Source organism: Mustela erminea, chromosome 4 (assembly GCF_009829155.1).
Source record: "Mustela erminea isolate mMusErm1 chromosome 4, mMusErm1.Pri, whole genome shotgun sequence".
Lineage (NCBI taxonomy): Eukaryota > Metazoa > Chordata > Mammalia > Carnivora > Mustelidae > Mustela > Mustela erminea.
Genome location: NC_045617.1, coordinates 55,724,214 through 55,750,716, shown reverse-complemented (window position 1 = coordinate 55,750,716; position 26,503 = coordinate 55,724,214). Strand labels below are relative to the sequence as shown.

Below are 26,503 nucleotides of genomic sequence, written 5' to 3'. Positions count from 1 at the left end.
GCCTGGGTTCAAACCCCAGCTTTACTAACTAGCTGAGTGGCCTTGGGCAAATTATTTAGCCTTATTGTACCTCAGTTTCCTCTTTGATAAACAACAGAGCCTACAGAAGAGGTACTCTTGTAAGCTAATATATGTATGGTACTTGCCATGTATTAAGTGTTTAATAAATCTTAACTACTGTGACAATAATGATGTACTTAAAGGCTTCCTAATTCCTCCTTTCTTCCTCGTTTTCCAAAAACAAAACAAAAACCCCGTTTATACAGGGTTGAATTTAATGATACAATATTAAAAAAGGCTTGACTGGTCTTGGTCCTTGTTTCTGCTTATCTGTCCCACATGTCTCTTCCTGATTATTCTTAAGTAATTGCTAGTTTCATCATATTATTTTTTTCCTTAAATATTTCTGTCTTCACTGTTGCTTACTTAGAGGATGTCTAAACTCAAAAGATTTGCATTCAGAGACTTTGCTCTCAGCCTGTTTTAGGCTTGTCTTCTGCTGCTCTTCTTTGGGCATTACGATGGTGTTTTTCTGGACAAGAGCCCTAAGTAGCTGTGCAGAAGGTATGTGGCCTGTGTTATGGGCCATATAAATTAACTGGTTTATATCAGAGACAAAGTTGACTAGTAGGATTAGGTAGGTAACCTAGCTCTTGATGGGCAAGCAGTAAAAAGAAAAAAAAATGGGGACTAAAAGTATCTATGATAGCAAGATAGCACTATTTTTAAGATTTTATTTATTTATTTGACAGAGATCATAAGTAGACAGGCAGAGAGAGAGGAGGAAGCAGGCTCCCTGCTGAGCAGAGAGCCGCATGCCCAGCTTGATCCCAGGACCCTGAGATCATGACCTGAGCTGAAGGCAGAGGCTTTAACCCCCGAGCCACCCAGGTGCCCCAGATAACACTATTTTTAGAAGACTACATTAGTGTTAGAATTAAAAGGTAAAATATGTTGACACCAAGAAATACTCAGTGGAGCCTTACAATTTAGCTTTGTTTTACAGTTGACTCATGCATATATAAAGGAGCAGGCATCATAATAATCAATATTTCTTTAACAAATATCTTTGTAGAATTGTTCAGTATATAACCTTTTTTTCTGGGTTTTCTTCATTTTGTACATAGCTACAACAGGAATAATTTATAAAGCAGAACTTTGTTACAGTGTTTGTCTATTGTCTAATAAAACTGTTACCTCTGTAATAACAATATTAGGAAGAACCATATATGCAAGAAGCAATAATGATTAGAAAAATATGAGAAGATATGAATATTTGCACCTATGACATGTTTGTTTAGTGCTCTAATATAGTCAAAGTTGTTTTCTTACATTATGGTATGTCTACTATAAGGTATCTTTAGTTCTTGTTAAAGTAATGAATATACTAGTTAAATAGTGATAATGGGTGGGTACCATTTGGGGAGTACACTGTCAATATTTTTAGTTCTCACCACAGCTCTGCAAGCTAAACTAGTATCTGTACTTTATAGACAAGAAAGTAGAGAGGTGTAATAATTCTCCTCAGGTCACAGAAGTTCTGGTGGAGCTGGCATATGAACTGACTTGAAAAGGAGATGTCTTAATTCGCAACTGCCTCAGTAATTCCTGTGGCGCATCTACAAAAACAACAAAACAGGATACCTACCCAGGCTGCTTCTCAGGCAATTTGGGATTAGTAAATTTGCAGTAGAGCTGGAAATCTGATACACTGCCAGGAATGAGAAATACTTGCTCTGGAATTTGTATTCTTTCAAACTAATATCTTTTGATTATATATTTATATATACATATATATTTATAATATATAACATATATACTTTATATATGTATATAAATATATACTTATATATTTATATATTTAAGGAACTTCAACTCCTTAAAATTTAATTTTAAACTTTTTGTTATTATGAAATAATGACTTAACGAGTTTTCCCCCTAATCCATACGGTTTTTGTAGTATTCAGAATCCTTCAAGGCTGGCTGCAGCATAGTACTACCTTATCCAAAAGAAAAGGGAGAATCATTAGTAATCTTGAGAAAAATCATTTCTTTGAGCCTCAGGATTATCATTTGTAAAATATGGATAATAACTACCTCTCAGACTTCCCATGAGGATTAAGTACAATTATGTTTTTTAAGACATAGAGCCTGAAAGTTAGTACATAGTAAGTGGTTCTTTTTTATATTAAGGAAGTGTATTTATCATCTTAGGTATAAGTAAAGTGGCTATATTAATGTCATAGGAAAGTATAGTTTTGTCTAGAGTAGTTCCATGTGTAGATAAAAATAAACCATTCTTGACCTCCATGTAACTGACTTCCTGGATTTACAGACATTTTGCAGTCTCTATGAATAAACTATTGATTGATGCCCACAGCATACTTAAGTTTTGAGACCAGGGACGCCTGGATGGCTCAGTTGGTTGAGCATCTGCCTTCGACTCTGGTCATGATCCCAGAATCCTTGGATCGAGTCCTGCATTGGGCTCCTTGTTCTGCGGGGAGTCCACTTCTCCCTCTGCCTGCTGTTTGCCCTGCTGGGTGCTCGCTTGCTCTCGCTCTCTCTCTCAGACAAATAAATAAATACACAAATCTTTAAAAAAAAAAATTTTGAGACTAGTGGGCCCAAATTAGTAGATCTATTTGCTTATAAAATTTTTACTTAACCAGTAATCAGTTTTATGTATTCCCACATCTGTTTGTTCCTGTCATATTTGATACTATAATCTAGTAATTAGTCTACTCTAAGAATATAGAACGTGAATACAAAATAGAGGGGTTTATAAAAATACATAAAAAGCAGGATTAATACTTTGGGAAGACTTCATGAAGTCAGTTACTTAAAATTTTTATGATATGTGGATACCAGTAAATGATTCAGAAAAGAAATCATAAGATTGTATGTGAATGCTTCATTTAGAATGCTTTGCCAATTATCTTTAAAGTTCCATTTAAAAAATTAAACAAGTTGGGTGGTTCAGTTGGTTAAGTAGCTGCCTTTGGTTTCGGTCCTGATCTCAGAGGCCTGGGATCAAGTCCCACATCAGCATTCCCTGCTCAGCAGGGGTCTACTTCTCCCTCTTCCTTTGCCCTTCCCCCCTGCTTATGTGCTCACATGCTCTCAAAATCTTTAAAAAATAAAAATAAATAAAAAATTAAACTATAAATCTTATACCTGGAAAGTTATGGATACTTTTATTTATTTATTTTTAAAGATTTATTTATTTTAGAGAGCAGACACAACATGGACATGCATGTGGTGGGAGGGGCAAAGGGAAGGAATCCTCAAGCAGACTCCTCACTGAGTTCATCTGTTGTGGGGTTGGATCCCATGACCCATGAGGTCAGGACTTGTGCCAAAACCAAGAGTCATACACTGAAACAACTGAGCCACCCAGGAGAACCATGGCTATGTTTTAAGAAAAATAATTCTGAATCTAGTTAATAGATCCATACTTAAAGAAGATAATATCACAAGATGAGCAAAATTATGTATGATTTCTGAAAAAAATAAGGTAAGTGGAATTTATATGATTATTCATAATAACACACATTTTTTATTAGTTTTACTGATCTGGTTAGTTGAGAAGTTTTGCTCCATGTAAAATGAGAATTATAGAATATGCTAATTGGTCCCAGAAAGAATAATTTAGCTGGAGAGATTAGAATTGGACTCCCTTTCCTAGCTAAAAAGGCATCCTGACAAAAGAAATGGATGAAAATAGATGTCGGTATTTCTTTGGCCAGTCAGATATGATTTGGCACTACCAAGTGCCAGTAGTAACAATTTGAAATCTAGCTTCCTTTAGATGCATTTGGGTAATTGGTATAAAACTAGGACTACTAATACTGATGACGCTGATGATAAAAGTTTGAGATGTTTACAGAGTGGGTACTCTAGGCTAAACATGCACGATTTGTCTATTTATGAAATCATGGAAGAATTAGTTGCTGATAATAAAATGAAAAAAGTAATGGAAAAGAAATAATCACCTAGAAAAACTTTTAGAAATCAGAAGGTAAAAGTATATAGAAAATAGGGATTTAACCTTTGGTGTGATTATTTTTTCTTAAGAAGAACCTTAGGACATGTATTAAAAGAATATAGAAATAGTCTGTATACCTCAATATGAATTTTTATAAAGAAGGCTATAATTTCATTAAAGCCAATCACATTTTAGTTTTAGATTTAGCTTTTTATTTTCTATTAATATTTATTAACTAGTGAAAAGTAGATTAGTATTGCACCATGTTAAAATAGCTACTTTCTTATTTCTAGTTTATGAAGATAAAAGCATGTAAGAATGCCTGGCATTTAATAAGTGGTTTAAGTGTTTGGGTTTTTGTTTGTTTTGTTCTTTATTTGGCATTCTTTATTATTAAGAGTACAGACTCTGGAGCCAGAATGGTTATTCAAATCTCATCTCCGGGTGCGCCTGGTTGGCTCAGTCATTAAGCTTCTGCCTTTGGTTCAGGTCCTGATCTTAGGGTCCCTGCTCTGCAGGAAGCCTGCTTCTCCCTCTCCCACTCCCCCTGCTTGTGTTCCCTCTCTCTCTGTGTCTCTGTCAAATAACTATTTAAAAATCTTAAAAAATACTCACAAAAAAAAAATCTTATTCTGTTGCTTTCTAGTTGTGTGACTTACAAGTTGCTTGATTTCTCTGTGCTTCAGTCTCCTTATCTGTTTATAGGGGAGAAATTATATATTCTTCATAGATTATGGGAATTAAATAAATTAATATATATAACATGTTTAATATAATGCCTGACACAAAGAATGTTGTATGTTTACTGTTAACACATGCAAATTTATATCAGTTTGCATATTTTGAATTCAGGTCTATTATAAAAGATTGGTACATACATTAGTAATACAGCATCATCATGCTATAATTACTAGCATAGTTATATAGTTTTTCATTATATTAACTTACACTCTTGAAAAATAATACCATAGGAATGAAAAATGCTAGTAAAAAGATTGGTTCCGAAAACATTATTCTAAAATGACATGTCTCTGCTTTTCAGATTAGTTTGCTGCCTTGGGCAGAATTGGGTGCTCTGCAGATCAATTACCTTTTCTCTTTTTATTTTAAGTGAGAGAAGAAAACTTGGGCCAAAGTGTATTAAACCTATTTTATGTTCTGTATATTGCTTTTTTTGATAGTTCTTTTATTTTGTAGGAAGAGTGGTTATTATTTTTTTTAGACTTGTAATCTCTGAGACTTCTGATTATCAGCAGAAGCTAGTTGATCAGATTGATGTGTAATAAATGTAATTCTGAATCTTAATCTCAATAAATAGCTGGTATTGAATATCAGGTCATTGGAATATTTACTAGTCTGTTATGTAATTTAACAGTTGCTATAAAAAGCCCACACATACTGTAGACTCCTTAATGAAATTAATGACAGCTTTGGTCGTCCAGGAGTAGAATGTTATTGCCAGCATGACAGTGGAGCTGCAGTAATCCAACTTCAGTTCCTGATTAATGAGGTTAGTGAATTGCTTTAATTTGTCCTGTTTGTGTATGAAAGAGGGCCACATTTGGTCTTTCAGATTTTTTGCATGCATTCGTATTTAAATATTTGAACAAAAGTTAATTTCTTATAGGTCAGAGCTAATAGTTTATTGTAAGGCATCATCATGGGAAGTTACATAAATAATGCAAGATGTTTTGAGATGTTGCAAATAGAATGGTGTAAGGTAAATCTTGGTGCAAGGTGCTGCATATCAATTTTATTTCTTGGATACTGAAAATTATGTAACACTAAAATCTATATTGAAATTTTTTTAGAGATTGAGTTTATTATAAATAACAAAATATACTTCTCTAATGACTTGTTTGAAATACAACCAGGAAACAAAAATCCATTTAAAAAATAACAAAACTTGTTATTGTCCAGAATTCTTGTTGTGTTGCTTACTGGTTGAAGTAACTGATGATTTCTTTGGTTTTGATAGAGTATAAAGTTAGGAAGGAGCTCAGAAAACAAATACTATTTTATCAGCGGAGTAAATAATGTGAGCGGGTTTTTAAAAAGTTTGAGCATTTTCAGTGACCCGGAGCAAGAGAGTATAATGCTAAGCGAAATAAGTCAGTCAGAGAAGGACGAATACCATGTGATTTCAGTCTTGTGGTATTTAAGAAACAAGCAAAGGGAAAAAAAAAGAGAGGCAAACCAGGAAACAGAGTCATAACTATAGAGAACAATCTGATGGTTATTAGAGGGGAGGTGAGAGAATAGGTTAAATAGGTGATAGGGATTAAGGAGCGCACTTGCAATGAGTACAGGGCGTTGTATGGAATTGCTGAATCACTGTATTGTACGCCTGAAATTAATATAACAGTCTATATTAGAGATTGAGTTTATTATAAATAATAATTTATAATTATTATTATAAATTAATTGTTAATTATTATTATAAATTAATTATAAATATAATTAGAATTTTAAAAAAGGAAAATAAAAAGTTAAACAATTTAAAATATGAGCAGCTCTGAGAATAGATGTTTACTATATGCAGTGACGAGCACAAAAGGCTGGTCATTAGAAGAAAGAAATTACCTCAGAAAAGGCTCTGCTATCTTTAGTTGTGGTGATAGTCTGTGCACGTTTTTTTTGCCCTCAGGTCCTTAGAAGGAACAGATTCTTAAACATATGTGAGAGGAAAAAAGTCAACACTCAGTACCTCTGAACTTTTGTAAAATGTTTTTATCAAAAGATTAGCATATTATTAGATTATTATTATGGTTAGTGTACTATCATTATTATTAGATTATGTAGGCTTTTTAGGGTCAGAATTTTTTTTTTTCTTCTTAATTTTATTTATTTATTTGACACAGAGATCACAAGTAGGCAGAGAGGCAGGCAGAGAGAGGGGGGAAGCAGGCTCCCTGCTGAGCAGAGAGCCCGATGCTATGCGGGACTTGATCCCAGGACGCTGAGATCATGACCTGAGCGGAAGGCAGAGGCTTAACCCACTGAGCCACCCAGGTGCCCCAGAAGTGTTTTTTTGTTTGTTTGTTTGTTTTTTAAACTACAGAATTCTGTGTAGAACTGTATAATAGGCATTGTAAAATGTTAAAATTCAAAAGAAATCATAATATAGAAAGTCATTGAGCCCATTTATGAGGACTCAAGATTATTTTTCCTACTTAAAAACAAAGTTTTGTTATGAAATAATTTTACTAGCAATTAGGTTCAAAATAGAGAGGTTTTGCATGTACTTCCTCTAGGTTCCCTAGTAGTAACAGTATATATAATAATAGTATAGTATCAACCGGGAAAACAACATCCATATACTACCATTAGTTAGACTACAGACTTTATTTAGATCTTATCACCATGAACTCCTGTGTCCGTGTGGGTGTGTGGTTTTGTGCATTTTTATGATACATACAGATTTGTGTAATGACTGCTATGAACAAGGCACAGATCAATTTATCATCATAAAGAAATTCCTTAAGGTTCCCACTTTGTAACTGCCCCCCCCCCAGTCCCTAATCCCTGGCAACCACTAACCTATTCTCCATCTTTATACTTGTGTTAAGATTATTTCTTAAAGCTGTACATGAACTAGTGTAAATAACATTGCAAATTGATTACCTGTACAAGTTTTAGAAATCTTAAGTAATTTATGTTGTCATTCACGGAGGTTTCTTTTCAATAAGATTCAACATTGAGTTCTTGGATATGACTGTTTTTATTTTACATGTTTGAATGTTACATTTTGAGTACTTAAAAATGATGTTGCTGTTTTAAAAAATGCTTAGCAAAATAGAAATATTGGGGATGCTACAGAAATCCGACAATTGGGAATAGCTATTTGCTTTTACATTTAGTGGACCACTTGTAGGTAAAGGAGCCACCGTAGGAGGTGGTCAACTGTTATTGCCATTTTGGCTCTACATCTCTTCTTCCTTGAGATTTCAAGATGGCATGCATAACTTGAGAAAGTTGCCTGTGGTGGAAATAAGAGTGAAGAGTACAAATCTTTGATAGACTGAATCTTTAAGTTTCTCTGCTTCAAAATGATATCGATAAGAGGTTATTTTCTGGCGAAAGCATATGGACTTTATTTCTGCTGATAGTCATTTTGTAGCAGTAGGAATAACGCCATAGAGTAACCCTCATAGAATTTTGAGAGTGGAAAGGACTTGGAGAGATCATTTAATGTAAATTTTCAGAGCTATTTTAATCCTCTTTGATAAATGAGAAACTTAGTTTAAAGGAAGGAGATTTTAAAATTTCTCATAATAACCCAAATGAGTAGAACAGCAAATCCTTTTTTGAAATTAACATAAATTTTTCATGTTGCATTATTTTATTTTATTTTCTCAGTATAAATGAAAAGAATCTGACTTCTTTGAGGAAATACACGTACATGTCTTAATAAATCAACTTTAGTCTAGAGATTCTTAATCCTGGTCACCTCTGAAGATTTTTACAAATATACCTATGTAGGTCCTTGCTCTGATAATTCTGGTTTGTGAGGTCAGGGGTAAGATTGAGCCTCCTGTGTGATTCTCATATAGGGCCAGAGATTCTTCTCCATACTGAATAGTATTTAGTAGTATCAGATGTTTTAATTTTCTAAATTCGTTGATTGTTCAATCCTTTGGATATTGAAGTTGTAGTGTGCTGAATGCTACCTTTATTTTCTGTATCATTCTAGTAGAAATATTATGACCTAGGTGTAGTACATTATGAAGAATTTTTCTTAAGCCAGATAAAATGGGAAAGTTACTTCTTTTCTTTTGGTCAAGAAGATGTACAATACTGACCAAGTAACTTATAGTCTGACCTCTAATTTTACATAGCTATCAACCATAATATCCAGCTGGATCCTAGTATATTTGTAGTTTGTAAGATACTAGATTGTACTTTAAATTGAAGAAGTGAAAACATTTTTAAAATTTTTTTATTTTTTAAATTACTTTTCAGTGTACTAGGATTCATTGTTTATGCACCACACCCAATGTTCCATGCAATATGTGCCCTCCATAATACCCACCACCAGGCTGACCAAACTTCCCGCCCCCTGCCCCTTCAAAACCCTCAGACTGATTTTCAGAGTCCATAGTCTCTCATAGTCTCTCCCCCTCCAATTTCCCTCAACATTTTTAACATATACATATAACACACTGTATTACATCTGCTGTTTAGAATTTGAGTGAGACAGATGTTTCTCAAAACAATCTATTGGCTGAAAGTTTTGAAATTTGGGAAGGTTTTTTTTTTTTTTTGGCAGCTCTTTAATAGCTTTAATGTTTGTAAGATGTATTCTATGTAAAATATATTATACTTTATTTTTAAGGGAGCTCTTGTGAGTGCCTTGGCTGATGACACCTTGCATTTATGGAATTTACGTCAAAAGAGACCTGCCATACTACATTCACTTAAATTTTGCAGAGAAAGGTAAGAATTCTCTGTTATCCTATGTACAAGGTATTTGCTATTCCATTTTGAAATACTTTCTTTGAATTTTATTCTTACTTATTTTTTTGTGAAAGGCTTTATGTACAATCTGAAAAATAATTCAAGAACTTCAAAGGATATATAATAAAAAGCAAGATTCCTTCCTTTCCAGACCCATTTTCCTCTCCAGAGACAACCACGTAATACTTTGTGCATATAGTCAGAAATATTTCTAGGTAGCACTCCTTTTTTTGCATAAAAGGGAAGCCATTACATATTTTTCCTATAATTTGTGTTCACGCAACAATATATTTGATAGATTGTTTCATATTGGCACAAGCCAGTTTTCCATAGTTATTTTCATAAACACATGATATTCTATTACATGGAAGTACCATAATTTAGTCTTCGTCAATGGATATTTATATCATTTTTGGTCCGCTGTTAATTTTGTTCTATTGTGAAAGATAGTATGGTACATATATGTCTTCATTTATACAAGTATATCTCTGAGATGAATTTGTAGAAGTAGAAAAGTTGGTCACAGAAATCTCTTACATGAATTGGGAGTTTTGTGTTTTGATTGAAAGACCTTTTTTTCTTTTTTAATTCCAGTATAATTAACATAGAGTGTTGCATTAGTTTTAGGTGTACAATATAGTCGTTCAGCAATTCTGTGTATTAATAAGTGTTCGTTGTGATAAGTGTACTTTTAATCCTCTTCACCTGTTTTTTTACTCATTCTTCCATCTACTCCCCTCTGATAACCAGTTGTTCTCTATAGTTAAGAGTGGGTTTTTTTGGTCTTTTTTTCACTTTTCATTTTTTTTTTTTAATTTGACATATAAGTGAAATCTTATGGCATTTATCTTTCTCTGACATATTTCTCTTAACATTGTACTTTCTAGATCCATCCATGTTGTTGCAACTGGCAAGATTTTATTCTTTTTTTATGTCTGAGTAATAGTCCATTGTATATTGGAAAGACCTTTTTCACCCTAGTTTTATTAAACATTCTCCCATATTTTCTTACAGTGCTCTTAAATTTGCATTTTTTATGCTTTATCTGTAATTCATACGGAACTTACTTTGGCATGAAATATGAGCAAGAAATATAGCCCCTGCCCTATTGTTTATGGAATCTCTATTTTTATATATATATGAACATTTACATAAATGTGTGTATATATGTACTCAAAGCATGAACAGATGTGAGTATATGTGTATATGTGCCAAAGTTAAGAAATCTGGGTCTGTGTAGCATCTAAATGTAGTGGGGTCAGTGTCTTTAGGCCCTATCTTCTGTGAAAGTAAGACATCAGACTGCCCAAAGCATATCCAAGGATCAGACCATTCCTCCTGTGATACATGTTAATCTGTTCAGGTGATAGAAATAGATCAGTTTGTAAGTCTGAGTTTTTGCCCACAGTGGCCCTCCAAAATAGGCAGGCTAAAAAGTCTGCTGAGAACATAGCAGTTCAGACTTTTTTTTTTTTTTATTGTTATGTTGTCACCATAAAATACATCATTAGTTTTGATGGAGTATTCCAAGATTCATTGTTTATGTACAATACCCAGTGCTCCATGCAATATGTGCCCTCCTTAATACCCACCACCGGGCTCACCCATCCTCCTTCCTCATCTCTAAAACCCCCAGTTTGTGTCTGGGAGTCCACAGTCTTTCGTAGTTTGTCTCCCCTTTTAATTTCCCCCAATTCACTTTCCCTTTCCTTTTCCTAATGTCTTCCATGTTACTTCTTATGTTCCACAAGTAAATGAAACTTATGATAATTGACTTTCTCTGCTTGATTTACTTCACTCAGCATAATCTCCTCCAGTCCCACCCATGTTGATACAAAAGTTGGGTATTCATCCTTTCTGATGGAGGCATAATATTCTATTGTGTATATGGACCACATATTCTTTTTTTTTTTTTTAAAGATTTTATTTTTTTATTTGACAGAGAGAGGTCACAAGTAGGCAGAGAGGCAGGCAGATAGAGAGAGAAGGGGAAGCAGGCTCCCTGCCAAGCAGAGAGCCTGATGCGGGCTTCAATCCCAGGACTCTGGGATCATGACCTGAGCCGAAAGCAGAGGCTTAACCCACTGAGCCACCCAGGCACCCAGTGGATCACATGTTCTATATCCATTCATCTGTTGAAGGGCATCTTGGCTCTTTTCACAGTTCAGCTATTGTAGACATTGCTGCTATGAACATTGGGGTACATATGGCCCTTCTTTTTCTTTAGGGTAAATGTCGGGTCAGGGGGTAGCTATTACTCCATTTCATTTTTATGCTATTTGGATTTTTACTTCTGAAACTAGGAAAGGTAGGAAAAATACAAAAATTTATAAGTAGCTATTTCATTACATTTTGAACAATTGTTAAATAATTAAACTTAAGTTTAATCATAATATTGTCTTATTTTTATAAGTAAATTTTCTTAGTAGTGTAGAAATATATAAATAGAAACTATATGTAGTGATTTAAGTTGTATTTTTTCATAATGTGGATTTTTTTTCTAGTTTTGACTTAAAAATTGTGCTAAAATACATAGAATATGAAAATTTTCTATTCCAACTATTTATAAGAGTATAGTTCGGTACTATATAATATGGATATTTTGGTAGAATTTCACCTTTATGGTATTTAAGGAAAAAAACATGGAAATTGGAAGTCTCATATCTTGATTTAACTATATGAAATTGGGCATGTTACTTCACTGTTTTGTGTGTTTGGTTTTGTAATTTGTGGAAAATGTTCCTCTGTGATATATGTAATCTTTATCATTTCTTTATGTTGAAACAGCTTCCTCTTATCCCCATTTATTCTATAGGTGATTATAGAACACTTACTTTGTTCTAGCTTAATGCTAGCTGCTGAGCATGCATTTGTAAAGAAGACAGACTTGGACCTTACCCTTAGGGTCTTGGTCAAAGTTTAGGTAAGCTTAGCTTCCCAGATGCCCAATAATATGACATTTCTTCATACTAAATAAATCTGTATCACAATTTCCATAGAATTAATTTGAGTTGGGGGATAACATAAACTTATAAATTTCCTCATTGGTTAGCAGCCAGGTTGTATAATTGTCAAGTTTAGTTCTTACTATAATTGATTATTTAGCTTGAGATACAATTTTCTCTATATTGAAAAGCAATGTACTATACTACCATAGTGGTTAAGCGTTCAGGCTCTGGACCTAATTGCCTATGTTGAATCTTAATGCATAGCGCCATCACCTACTAACTATATCAGTTTTGTTATCTGTAAAATGGATAATAATTATCTCATGAAAACCCTAAGGTTCATGTTATAAAGTTAATATGTATAAAATAAATAATACATAGAAAGCACTTAAAATAGTTCCTTAGAAATCACCTGTATAGTTTTTGTTTTTTAAAGGTATTGGGGGGGTGGCTGGGTGGCTCAGAAACGTCTGCCTTCAGCTCAGCTCATGATCCCAGTTCCTGGGATTGAGTCCCATATCTGGCTCCCTGCTCCACAGGAAGCCTTCTTCTTCCTCTCCCACTCCCCTTGCTTGTGTTCCCTCTCACTGTGTCTCTCTGTCAAATAAATAAATAAAATCTTTAGGGTGCCTGTGTGTCTCAGTCATGAGCCTTTGGCTCAGGTCATGATCCCAGAGTTCTGGGATTGACCCCGTGGGCTCCCTGTTTGGCAGGAAGCCTGCTTCTCCCTCTCCCACTTCACCTGCTTGTGTTACTTCTCTCTCTGTGTCTCTCTCTATCAAAAAAAGAAATAAGCAATCTTAGAAAGAATAAAAAAGAAAAAAAGAAAATCTTAAAAAAAAATAAAACTATTGGATTTACTAAAAGTAATAATTTGTAATTTGAGGTATCTGCATTAGCTATACCAGAGATTTTACTTAGACAGTCTTTATAGAAACAACTAATTGACATTGGAAAATCATTAGAAGCAATGATATTGGCTCTTCATGGCTTTATACACAAAGGAGAGGTTTTTTGGCTTTGGTGGAAAATGAGAATTTGACAAGTAAAATTCTGTATGGCAGGTTTTTTTTTTGTTTGTTTGTTTTATTTTCTTAATCAGAGTATGTTCCATTTAGCTTTGTGGGTTTTTTTTTTTTTTCTTTAAAGAAAGTTTAACTGGGAGGAATTGATGGCTTTGTAAGCAATTACAACTAACTGCTAGTCTTTTTTTCATCACCATTGTTACCATGACGAGGATTCTCAGCCATGTTAAGTTTTTGCAGAACAGTTCTTAAATAAAAATATATGGAGCATTTTAAGAGTAAGGACTAAATTTGTATTTCTGGGCTTTCCTATTTAGAACCTATTATTGTCTAATATATCTCTAATTGTGTAATTCTTTGTTGTTCATAATATTCTTTCACATAAATGTTATTTAGTCTCTGGGGTCAAGAAAAGTTTCTCTAAGTGAAATTTCAAAGAGTAGAGTTTTTCTCTATAAATATGTTAAGACACTGAATAGCTGAGTCTTTAATATTGAAATTAATACATGTCTTTTAAGATATTTTTATTTTATTCTAACACATTTATATCTGTTCATTTGATGTTCATTTGATGATATTGGTTTAGAGAATAAAGTAAGCGTGCATGCATTCTAAACTAATGGTTAGGAGAATATAATATATGGAATATATTAATAAGCAGAAAGTTCCTCCTAACAATTATCAATGTCCAAAGTCCTTAAGAAAAAAACTATTTGACAAATGGAATGATGTGTTTAGATACCATGACTGTAGTAGAAAATTTGGTGCTTGTAAGGTACTTCAGGGAGTGACTGCTACTGTAGCATCAGATTTTCTTTTTTTTTTTTAAATTTTTTAATATAGAGAGAACGTGCCAGTGTGCAGGAATGGGAGAGGGAGGAGGAGAGAAGTAGACCCCTCCGACATCAACCACTGAGCGCAGAGCTGGATGCTGTGGGGCTTGTTCTTATGACTCTGAAATTAGGACCTGAGCCAAAACCTAGAGTTTGAGGCTTAACCATCCGAGCTACCCAGGCGCCCCACGTCCGATTTTCTTAGTAGCAAAAGTAAATTATTGTAGAAATAAAAACGAATTTATACCATTATAATCTTATTAAACTATTACCTAAATATTGTGCTTTGCATACTTATGAGGTTTATAATTTGCTCGGTATGCACATGAACCGGGCATAGCTTTAAAAGAATATTTGGCTAGATACCAGCCCCAAAAAATCTATACAGGTCTTCCAAAGATTTTGAATTAATTCACTGCACATATTTAACAAGAAAAAAAATTAATCATAATATTGGAACAACTTAGAGACCTAGTATTACAGTTTTTGTGGTAATTACATCATATCGGCAAAATATTTTTCTTTAAAAGCAGCTTAATGAAAGTGTACAAGCATTAAAAATGAGGGTGATTTCGTGTTAGGAAATTCAGGACTAGAACACAGAAATGGAATGGAACACAGGCTGTTAGGCAGCCTGACAGAGGGATATACTATTTTGCATCTAATTCTAATCCATGAAGAGAGTTATTTTGGAATTCTGTGGATGTGATGAGTCACCTTGCTAGTTTTTAGGGAAGCAAGTCCTGAGACAAAATTTAAAAAGAAAGAAGAAAACCGCCAGTGTTCAGAGGGAAGATGATTGTAATTTGATGACCTTGAGACTGTAAAAGGAAAGATGGTTAGGAAGTGTTTGGATAACTTCCTAGAATAAAATTATCTATAATAACAAAGAAATTCTGACAAGGAAATTGGGAGAGATATCCAAAGAGACTGATCAGGTTTCACAAGGTCCTTATAATGTATTCAGGTATAAAAATATTGGGGCACCTGGGTGGCTCAGTCATTAAGCATCTGTCTGCCTTTGGCTCAGGTCATGATCCCAGAATTCTGGGGTCTGGAGCCCGCATCGGGCTCCCTGCTGAGCAGGGAGCCTGCTTCTCCCTCTCCTACTACCCTGCTTGTGTTCCTTCTTTGGCGGTCTTTCTCTGTCAAATAAATAAATAAAATCTTAAAAAAAAAAGGTTATATGGAAGGAGAGGGATACATAATCAAAGGTGAATATAAGAATAATTTATCTCTCCTAATAGGCACAATGACCTAAAGCATGTGAAAAATAATGAATTCAGAATAATGAATGAATAGAGTTTATTCAGTATGGTATATTAATGGTAGGTAGAGTTAGGGCATATATTAGTCTTCCAACTATATAATGTAATAGTGGCTCAGACAAATTGTGTCTTAGACAGCTAAAAAAAGGTTGGCTTCTATAACATTATTGATTGACCTAGGAGGAATATAGAGTGGGAGCAGTTCTTTAAATCTAGAAATGAAAAAAAAAATTTTTTTTTAGAAGGTAAATTACATTCAGTTCACCAAACATTAGGTGCTTTCTATGTGCCAGGGATTATGCTAGGTATTTAGGATAACAAAGATGAATAAAATGCTTGAATAGCTTACATCAGAGGCCCAGACATTAAATAACTATTACACAATATGGGCCAATGTCATTTTAGAAGGTTAAGTTAAAAACCCATAATAGAATAACTAATCCAATCCTTCAATTTTTTTTTAATATACTGACTTCTTTTAAAGGAAGACAGACATCAGTCATGAGGAAAATGCAAACTGATACTACAACCAGATATCACTACACATCTATCAGAATGGCTAAAATACTGTCTTGGATGTGACACAGTTGGAACTTCCCCTAGTCTGCTAGTGGGAGTATTGTTAGTCAATTTAGAAAATTTTTTTGTGGTATTTACATAATCCATGACCCAACAGTTCCATTCCTGAACATACATGTATGGTAGGCAGAATTTTAAGATGCATCCCAAGATTTCTGCTCCCTGTGTCTGCACCATCACACAAACACTAATCTAGGTGAAGGCATTTTGTAGATGTAATTGAGGTCCCAATTAATTGACCTTAGGATAGGGTGATTATTCTCAGTAAACTTAATTGAAGCAAGTGACAATAGACTCTTCCTGGCAGAGGTTCAGAACCTGAGAGGGATGTTCAGTACAAGGGATATTGGGTCCTACAACCGCATGGGACTGATTTCTACTAGTGACATGGAAAAGCTTCAGAGCTGATTCTTCCTAGAACCTCCAGAAAGGGACACAGGAATGCATCCTGGCTAATGTTTGTATTTCAGCCTTGTGAGACTGAATAGAGGCTCTGAGTCATACAGTGCCTGGACTTCTGACCTATAGAAACAAAGAATAAATGTTTTTGGTTTTCGTTTTAGTTTTTTGGGTGGTAATTTGTTAAAACATAAATAAACAAATACAAAAACAAAAAACCCTAATACAGATTTTGGTACCTAGAAGTGAGATGCTACCATATCAAATATCTGAAAATGTGGAAGTTGCTTTGGAACTGGTCAGTGAATAGATGTTGAAAAATTTGAGGAATGTGATAGATTTTATGTCTATAAATTTTGTGTCTAAATTTTTTTGGGTAAGCTGTGGAGCTCTAGATTTGGAGACTGCTGCCATTGAGAGAGAACTTAGAAGTGGGGAACGTGTTTTTGGAAATGAAGTGGGTCCTTGTTATATAATGGTGGGAAGCATAACAAAATTATCTCTTGCATAATGTGTAAGTGATTAATTTAGATATTTAGTTGAGGAGATTACCAAGGAAAGAGATGAAGGAGCCACCTGATTTTTTTCTTGCTGCTTTATAATAAAATGCAAGAGAAAAAAAAATGCAAGAGGAAAGAAAGAAATTGAGGGAAGAATTATTAAGGGAACCAGGACTTGATGATTTAGGAAATGCCTACACTGGTCCAGCTGGTAAAAAGATTGTTTCTCAGTGTGGCTTAGAGAAAACCTTGAAGGTGTGGTTGAACAGCTTTTTACTAAAAATCTCCTGAAGACAAGGGCCAAAGTATTCAGTTACACAAAGGACTCTTAAGAGATTGTGGGTATGCTTCAAAGATTTTTTTTTTTTTAAAGATTTTATTTATTTATTTGTTAGAGAGATCACAAGCAGACAGAGAGAGAGGGGGAAGCAGGTTCCCCACCGAGCAGAGAGCCCAATGCGGGGCTTGATCCACCGAAGACAGAGGCTTAACCCACTGAGCCACACAGGCATCCCTTCACAGATCTTTTCAATCAAAACAAAGAACCTTTAGAATGCTTTAAGATGCACAGTTTGTGAAAATTATGTAGCAGAATATTGCCAGCGTGGCCTGAAAGACAATACGAAAAGAAAGGAGGCTGCTGCCAGTAGCAGGTGATAAAGGCTCCAGGCAAGTGCTGTCTTGGATGAAAAAGGCAGAGGGTGGAGCTAAGAGCTACAGAGGATTATTTCCAGACTTGGAAACCTAATTAAGAAAAATTCAACATTTGCCCTAGATTTCAAAACTGTTAAGGACCAGTGACTCCTTTTTACCTTCCACTTTTCCCCATTTTGAACAGGAGTTTCTATAATTGTTACCCTCTGTTTGTCCTACCATTGAATGCTGGGAGTCTTGGGGGCAAACTGTCTCTTTAGTTTCCTAGATCCACAGATGGAGTGCAATTATGCCCAAGAACTATGCTTAATGGGTTACAGTCAAGACTCATCTACAACAAATTTAGATGAGATTTGGGATGTTTGAGTTGATGATATTTTAATGAGATCTTGCACTTGGTATTGTAATTGGTTCAGACTTTAGAGATGTTGGGGTCAGGTGAATGTATTTTGCATTTGGGAGGGATGTGACTCTTCAGAGGCTTATGGGCAGACTATTAGAAGCAGGATCCTAAGATAGTCCCCAAGGTGTTGCCCCCTGGTATACACACACCTTCTAATTATTCAATCAGTTCTAATCAAGGTGCTGATATGAAGGGGTTTTGCAGATGTAATTGAGATCCCAAATCATTTGACCTTCACACATGGAATATATCTTAATTGGTTTTAGGTTTGGATTACCTGACTTAAAATGGCAGCAAATGCATGGATTTACCCTGGTTGGTTTGGCTCACCTCTGGAACTCAGTTTGGTTTAAGTGTCTCCTAAAGTGTATGGGTATCTTGAGGAAGGTATGAGCTCTAATGAACATCTGAATAATGTTAGAAAGAAGTGGACTGTGGAATGGATGTTAGGTAGGTAAACAACTGTCCACTGTATTTCACTGCCTTCAAAATGAAGTTGATACTCTTAAATACTTAGCATTCCCTTAAAGGTCTTATAAGGTCTATGACTCTACTTATTACCATAATTCATTTCACTATGCTTCTCCGTCTTTTTATGCATTATAATCTAGTCACCTTGACTTTACCTTTTTTTTTTTTTTCCTTTTTAAAGAATGATCTTCTCTCCTCCCTGTTTGTGTGAGCTGATCTCCCTGCTTCGAACACACTTACTATTCTTGTTCATGGTTAACTTGTGTTTGTCATTTCATTTAGTTTTTTCTGTAAGTTCCTTAGTCTGGGTTCTGTGCCTCTTTTGTATTACACCATAGTATCATGATCTTTCCCTAAAATAGCACAATAGCACATACTGTTCTTACTGTAATTTTCTTGGTTCTGTGATTGTTTTGGAGATTAGAACATAAACCGTGTGTGTGTGTGTATATATATATATATATATATGTACATATATATAATATTCTATATATAAAAATATATAAATTTTATATATATATTTTTATTTCCAATACCAGTCACAATGCCTGATATTTAGTAAATGCTCAAAAAATTATAGATTGATTGTTACCCCCTTGCCTTTGCAGAAAATGGGGAATCTCCTTAATCTAGAAGGCATGATGCTTCACAGACTGTGTGGGTTACCTGGGAGATAGGCTAAGAAGGAGAGTCCTCAAACAGAAGAAAATGAGAATATTTGCTCCAGACTAATTCTATATATAATCTTTATTGCTCCCACTAATAGATCCCAAACTAGCTAGGTTGTTTGATTATCCTTGGAGTGCTACTAGGTCTTTGGCCCATAGCAAGGCTTTTAAAGTTTTTATTTTTTTATTTTTGTAAAAAGAGTGAGATGGAAGAAAAAAGAACTTTGAGTAATAGATTTCTTTTTACTGAACCAGCATGTCTAGGAGCTACAGCAGAATTCTATATATAATAATTTGGCAGTGATTTTGAAGATGAAGTTTTTATTTTCCTTTTCTTGCTTTACTGTATTAGCAAAAACTTATAGAAGTGTTAATGATATTTTCCATAGCAAGTATCTTTTTCTTAGTAATAATTTTAATAATATTGCTTCTAAGATTTTACTGTTAAGCATAATATAGGATGTTGGTTTGAGATAGAATTTTTTTTTTTCTCTCAGAGTTGGTTGTCAATTATGGAAGTTAGATTTTAATTGAATACCTTTTTAGCATCTTTTTAAAATTATTCTGTGATTTCTTACCTCTCTTTTTCCCTGTTGATCTGTGGCATTAATAGATGTCCTAATATTAAAGATTCTTGTGTGCTTGTGAAAATTTTAGGATAATATTGACAGTTCTTTCATTGTTAAGTATGATTCTTAATATATTTTTAAGACTTCTACTTTTTTTTAAAAAACAGGGAAATTTATTATTATTTTTTAAAGATTTTATTTATTTGGGTGTGTGTGCATGCATTCAACAGAAAGAGAGAACACAAGTGGGTTATGGCAGGGGCAGGGGGCAGAGGGAGAGGGAGAAGCAGACTCCCTGCTGAGCAGGGAGCCTGATATTGAGCTCCATTCCTGGACCCCCAACTGAGCTAAAGGCAGACACAACTAAGCCACCCAGGTGTCCCAGGACATCTATATTCCTTTGTGAGGTTAGAATAGAACTTTTATTATTTTTTTTTCAGTGTTCCAAAATTCATTGTTGATACACCACACTCAGTGCTCTATGCAATACGTGACCTCCTTAATATCCACCACCAGCCACCCCCAAGCCCACACTCCCCGCCCTTCCAAAACTGTTTGTTTCTCAGACTCCACAGTTTCTCATGGTTTGTCTCTCCCTCCAATTTCCCCCAACTCATTTTTCCTCCCCATCTCCCAGTGTCCTCCATGTTACTCCTTATGCTCCACAAGTAAGTGAAACCATATGATAATTGACTTTCTCTGCTTGACTTATTTCACTCAGCATAATCTCTTCTAGTCCCTACCATGTTGATATGTTGATAAAAAAGTTGGGTATTCTTCTTTTCTGATGGAGGCATAATACTTCATTGTATATATGGACCATATCTTCTCTATCCATTCGTCCACTGAAAGGCATCTTGGTTCTTTCCACAGTTTGGCAACTTGGTCATTGCTGCTATGAACATTGGGGTACATATGGCCCTTCTTTTCACTACATCTGTATCTTTGGGGTAAATACCCAGTAGTGCAATTGCAGGGTCATAGGATAGCTCTACTTTTAATTTTTTAAGGAGTCTTCACTCTGTTTTCCAAAGTGGCTGCACCAACTTGCATTCCCACCAGCAGTGTAAGAGGGTTCCCCATTCTCCACATCCTCTCCAACACTTGCTTACTGTGTTGTTAATTTTGTCTATTCTAACTGGTGTAAGGTCATATATCAATGTGGTTTTGATTTGAATCTCCCTGATGGCTAATGATGATGAACCTTTTTTTATATGTTTGTTATCCATTTGTATGTCTTCTTTGGAGAAGTGCCTGTTCATGTCTTCTGCCCATTTTTTGATGTGATTATCTGTTTTGTGTGTGTTGAGTTTGAGGAGTTCTTTATAGATCTTGGATCAGAACACAGTGAGCAAACTCCTCAAACATATATATGAAGAGAAACACACACACACTTTTCATATTACAGAGGTGGTATTGCAAACAAACAAAAAAATGCAGTAAATAAAAAAATGCTGTGATGACTCTTATCTAAATGGGAAAAGTGTTTCTACCTCATAACTAAAATAAATTGTAAATCAGTTAAAGATTTTAATGTAAAATGACCACAGGAAAAATAAAACTTGGGAGAATGTTATACAGGGAGTATTTTTAAGATCTGGACAGGGTGTCCTTAAATAATATGCACAGAAAAGCACCAACTGTATTGGAAAGGATTAACAGTTCTGTATAACACACTTACCAAAGTTAAAAGACAAACCACATCTACAAAAAGAATACAAAATTCAGAGTAATTTGCATTGTACTTTTAAAAAACGGTAACTCCCCCCCCCCCAGTTCTTCATGGCTTATATGTGTATTTTATGAACATTAAGGAAAAAATATGAAAGGATATGTTATCCAGGTTATTAATATGACTTAGAATACAATTTGGAGGAGAGGCACACATAATTAAAAAATTAATAAAAAAATCTTTCAAGAGGTTCCTGGCTGGCTCAGTCCATGGAGCATGTTTTGGGTCTAAGCCCCATTTTGGGTGTACAGGTTACTTAATAATGAAATCTTTAAAAAAATCATTTTAGATAGTTTGTATGAATGTACAAATAATGTCCTATTTCTAGTATATATATCTTGCTATATATATTGTGATAGATGTATACACACACACACACACACACATATATATTTAAGGAAAGAGAGAAGCTTTAATAATTAAAAATACATAGCCATAGATTGGAAGATATTTAGAGTATACCTGTCTGTACAATAAAGGTCAATCTAATACAAAAATGCAAAGAAAGGTATAGTTAACAGTTGCTGATGAATACCAGCAACTTTTGTTTATCATAACATATGTTATATAAAATACTCTGGCATTTTTATTTCTCAAGGTAAGATCATTAAAAACAACTTAAATTCACCACATAACAGGGACAGTTTTTTCAGATGTTATTTTGGTATAGATGATATATACATTTCCATATTTGATATTCACTGTTTTATTTACTGATATTCAGTTTTTAAAAAAATAGTCATTGATATTAAGGTCTGATTTAACAAGAAAGGTTAGCATGATTTATTTGGACATATTTTCAAATGTTCTTTAATGTTTCATAAAAACTGAGATGTAATGAATAAAACAATACAAATGTAAAATGAACTTCAAGAATTTCTGAAGCTTATTTTTCAAAATATTTGTTACATTGTACTGCTGGGTTATAGATATGATGAAGTTTTTTTAAAGTAGCTATGACAGTTTATCAGAAAAGATATGAGACTGTAAATAGAAAGGAAATCCTTTGAACAGATTTATAAATTGCTTTCAGCTGACTCTGCTGTTATTTTTAATACATTTCCATGTTCATTATTGCAAACTTAAGTTTTCTTCTAATAACAGGAGAGTAGGAAGGTACAGTTAATTTGAGAAAAATATCTAATACCTTCTTTTTAAAATCATCTTGTGCATTCACTTGGTAAACATTGATTGAGATTCTGGTGCATGCAAATACTGTGGTAAATTCTGGAGAGACATGGAAGTTATAACTGACTAAGGGAGGTGAAATGCCAAATTATAATGCAGTGGAAAGTGTGATATAATATGTAGTGAAATTTTCATGTGAAATTTGGAAGACTAACCAGCAAAAGGATGTATCACCACGTTTTTAAAATTTTAGGTAAAGCATTACAAAGGAGCCCATGTGAACAGATCTGTAGGATTGGTGGAAATTTCCTATATTAACAAAGGGCAAAGGGACTTTCTATTAATGTTCAGATGCATAGCCATGAAGAAATCTCACATGTGTAGGGCACTATATCTAGTAAAACATGGCTAGTAGTCCCAGAGAGGATAATTTTAGAAATGTAGAAAAGGTCTGCTTCATGGAAGGCCTTTTATATAATTATAAGAAAGTGATATTCTCAACCTTTTTCCAACTTTAAATCTTGAAATGAATAACATTGTCTGAACAAGATACATTATAAGTGGGTATTTTTTGGTCATTTAGACCATCATATAGATAAGCTACAGATTGGTGCATTTCCTGGTATGTGAATAAGGATTCAGTGCAGGAGTAGAAACCACTGTAGGTATTAAGTATAAGGGGATTCAGTTTAGGAATGTAGCTGTTTACAAAATACCGAGAAGGGTGCTAGAACTATTGAGTTTCAGGAATTACAATTACTGCCATACAACTGCCTCTTGGTACTTGAATTTCAGGAGTACAGCTCTGAATGCTCTTCTGTTTTGTTTTTTTTTTTAAATGTTCAGTTAGCCAACATATAGTACATCATTAGTTTTTGATGTAGTGTTCAACAATTCATTAGTTGCATGTAATACCCAGTGCTCATCACCACACATACCCTCCTTAATACCCATCACCTGGATACCCCATCTTCCCCACCCCTTCCCTTCTGTAACCTTAGTTTGTTTCCCAGAGTCCAGTCCCTCTCATGGTTTTTCTCCCTCTCTGATTTCTTCTCCCTCAGATTTTCCTCCCTTCCCCTATGGCCCTCTATGCTATTCCTTATGTTCCACATATGAATGAAACCATATGATAATTGTGTTTCTCTGCTTGCTTTATTTCACTTAGCATAATCCCCTCCAGTTCCATCCATGTCGATGCAAATGGTAGGTATTCATCTTTTCTGATGGCTGAGTAATATTCCATTGTATATATGAACGGCATTTTCTTTATCCATTCATCTCTGCTCCTTCCACGGTTCGGCTGTTGTGGACATTGCTGCTATAAACACTGGGGTGATGTGCCCCTTCTTTTCACTACATCTGTATCTTTAGTGTAAATGCCTAGTAGTGCAATTGCTGGGTCATAGAGTAGCTCTATTTTTAACATCTTGAGGAACCTCCATACTGTTTTCCAGAGTGGCTGTATCAGTCTGCATTCCCACCAACAGTGTAAGAGGGTTCATTCCTTTTCTTCACATACTCACCAACATTTGTTGTTTCCTGCATTGTTAATTTTTGCCATTCTAATGGGTATAAGGTGGTAGGTATCTCATTGTGGTTTTGATTTGTATTTCCCTGACTACTAGTGAAGTTGAACATTTTTTCATGTGTCTGTGTTAGTCATTTGTATGTCTTTGGAGAAGTGTCTGTTCATGTCTTCTGCCCATTTCTTGACTGGATTATTTGTTTTTTGGGTGTTTGAGAAGTTCTTTATAGATCTTGGATACCAGCCCTTTACCTGTAGTGTCATTTGCAAATATCTTCTCCCATTCTGTGGGTTGCCTTTTAGTTTCGTTTATTGTTTCCTTTGCTGTGCAGGCAGAAGCTTTTTATTTTGTTGAAGTCCCAGAAGTTCATTTTTGCTTTTGTTTCCCTTGCCTTTGGAGGCATATCTTGAATGAAGTTGCTGTGGCCAATGTTGAAGAGGTGACTGCCTATGTTCTCCTCTAGAATTTTGATGGATTCCTTTCTCACATGAAGGTCTTTCATCCACTTTGAGTTTATCTTTGTGTGTTGTATAAGAGAATGGTCCAGTTTCATTCGTTTGCATGTGGCTGTCCAATTTTCCCAGCACCATTTACTGAAAAGATTTTTTTTTTCCCCATTGGGTATTTTTTTCCTGCTTTGTCGAAGATTAGATGACCATAGCGTTGAGGGTCCCTTCTGGGATCTCTGTTCTGCTCCATTGATCTATGTATCTGTTTTTCTGCCAATACCATGTTGTCTTGATGATCGCAGCTTTGTAATATAGCTTGAAGTCAGGCATCATTATGCCCTCAATTTTGGTTATCTTTTTCAAAATTCCTCTGGTGATTCAGGGTCTTTTCTGGTTCCATACAAATTTTAGGATTGTTTATTCCAGCTCTGTGAAAAATGCCAATGGTATTTGGATAGGGATGGCATTGAAAATAGATTGCTCTGGGCAGCATAGACATTTTAACAATGTTTACTCTTCCAGTCCATGAGCATGGACTGTTTTTCCATCTCTTTATGTCTCATTCCATTTCTTTCATATGTATTCTGTAGTTTGTAGAGTTTAGAGCCTTTACCTTTTTGGTTAGGTTAATTCCTAGGTATCTTATGGTTTTTGGTGCTATTGTAAATAGAATCAATTAATTGAATTTAAGTAATTCATGTAAAAAAAAATGCTCTGGAATGCTGTATCTGGTCCCCACTGCTGTCATAAGTACCTCTTGCCATTCAGGTTTCCTTGAATGCCCTTGTCAGCAGAAACAGCAACAGAAAGATGGTCTGTGCCTGTCTTTTGCCTGAAGATCTCAAGCACATCCATTTAGTAGAAACTTAATCTCATCTGGAACTTTAGCTATGGAAGAATCTGGGAAATAGAAGTTTTAGCTTTTTCGTATCTGCAGAACAGGAAGGCATAGAGGAGAATGTGGAAGAGGATTCTGAGTAATAGTTGGCCAAATTCAGTACACTATAACTCTATACCCTTTTCCCAGATATACTTACACCAAGTGTCACTAAAAATTTAGGGAGCATTATGGTAGAAGATAGGAAGCCATCAGAGTCTTCCAAGTAAGATAATGATGTGATTTCTCTTGGCTTTGAAAACAGTCAGTAATAATGGTTTAAATTAGGCCCAACCATGTGGATAGAGAGGTACTAAATCAGGTATATCTGATTGTTTTGTTAATTAACATAATAAATTCTCACATTTTATGTAGTTTATTTGTTCATTTAATGAATGAAATACTTATTACATAAAAGTGTAATATTTGCTGAGAATATAAAAGTGGTGGTGTTTTTCCTGTCATGTTGGGCTGATTTAATGGGATATAAGCATGTAGAAGAGCTTATTTGTTCATATGTCCTTATGGATTAAATACATATGTGGTTTTTTGCCCTTGTTTATAGATGATTAATTTTAACATTACTTAGACTGCATGTGTTCTTCTGTTAAAAATCTTCCAAATTTGGTGCTTGTTGACTATATAGTACTTGACAGACTTACTAAAGCTAAATAGTGAATAGGAGATACATATCACTTCCTAACATGTAATATGTTACATTTTTTAAGTCCCTTAAGCAAATACAGAAATTATTGTGTTCCTAGTAACAACTTTGTGTAGAATGAGTATATCAATTTTTAAGTCCTGTGGAGCAAACTAGAATACAACTCTATTTAGGTACACTCTGAGGGAATTCAACTTGATTATTTATTATTTCTAATAAACTTGATTCAACCACATACTATTTTTTTGTTGGGGGGAGCTCCTTATTCATTTTAAGATTCCTTTTCAGGCTCAATTTAATATACTGTTCTTATACTATCTGATCTTACTAGTGTTTACTGAGTTTTAATGTCTTCCATGTGA

General features: G+C 34.5%; 1 protein-coding gene across 1 annotated transcript in view; it reads left to right on the top strand.

Moving 5' to 3' along the window:
- Positions 1 to 26,503, top strand: part of STXBP5 (syntaxin binding protein 5) — a 175,268-nt gene that overhangs the window by 17,533 nt on the left and 131,232 nt on the right. The window contains 2 exon segments of the mRNA XM_032339296.1: positions 5,417 to 5,498; positions 9,324 to 9,424. Of these exon segments, the coding sequence (XP_032195187.1) occupies positions 5,417 to 5,498; positions 9,324 to 9,424 (183 nt within the window).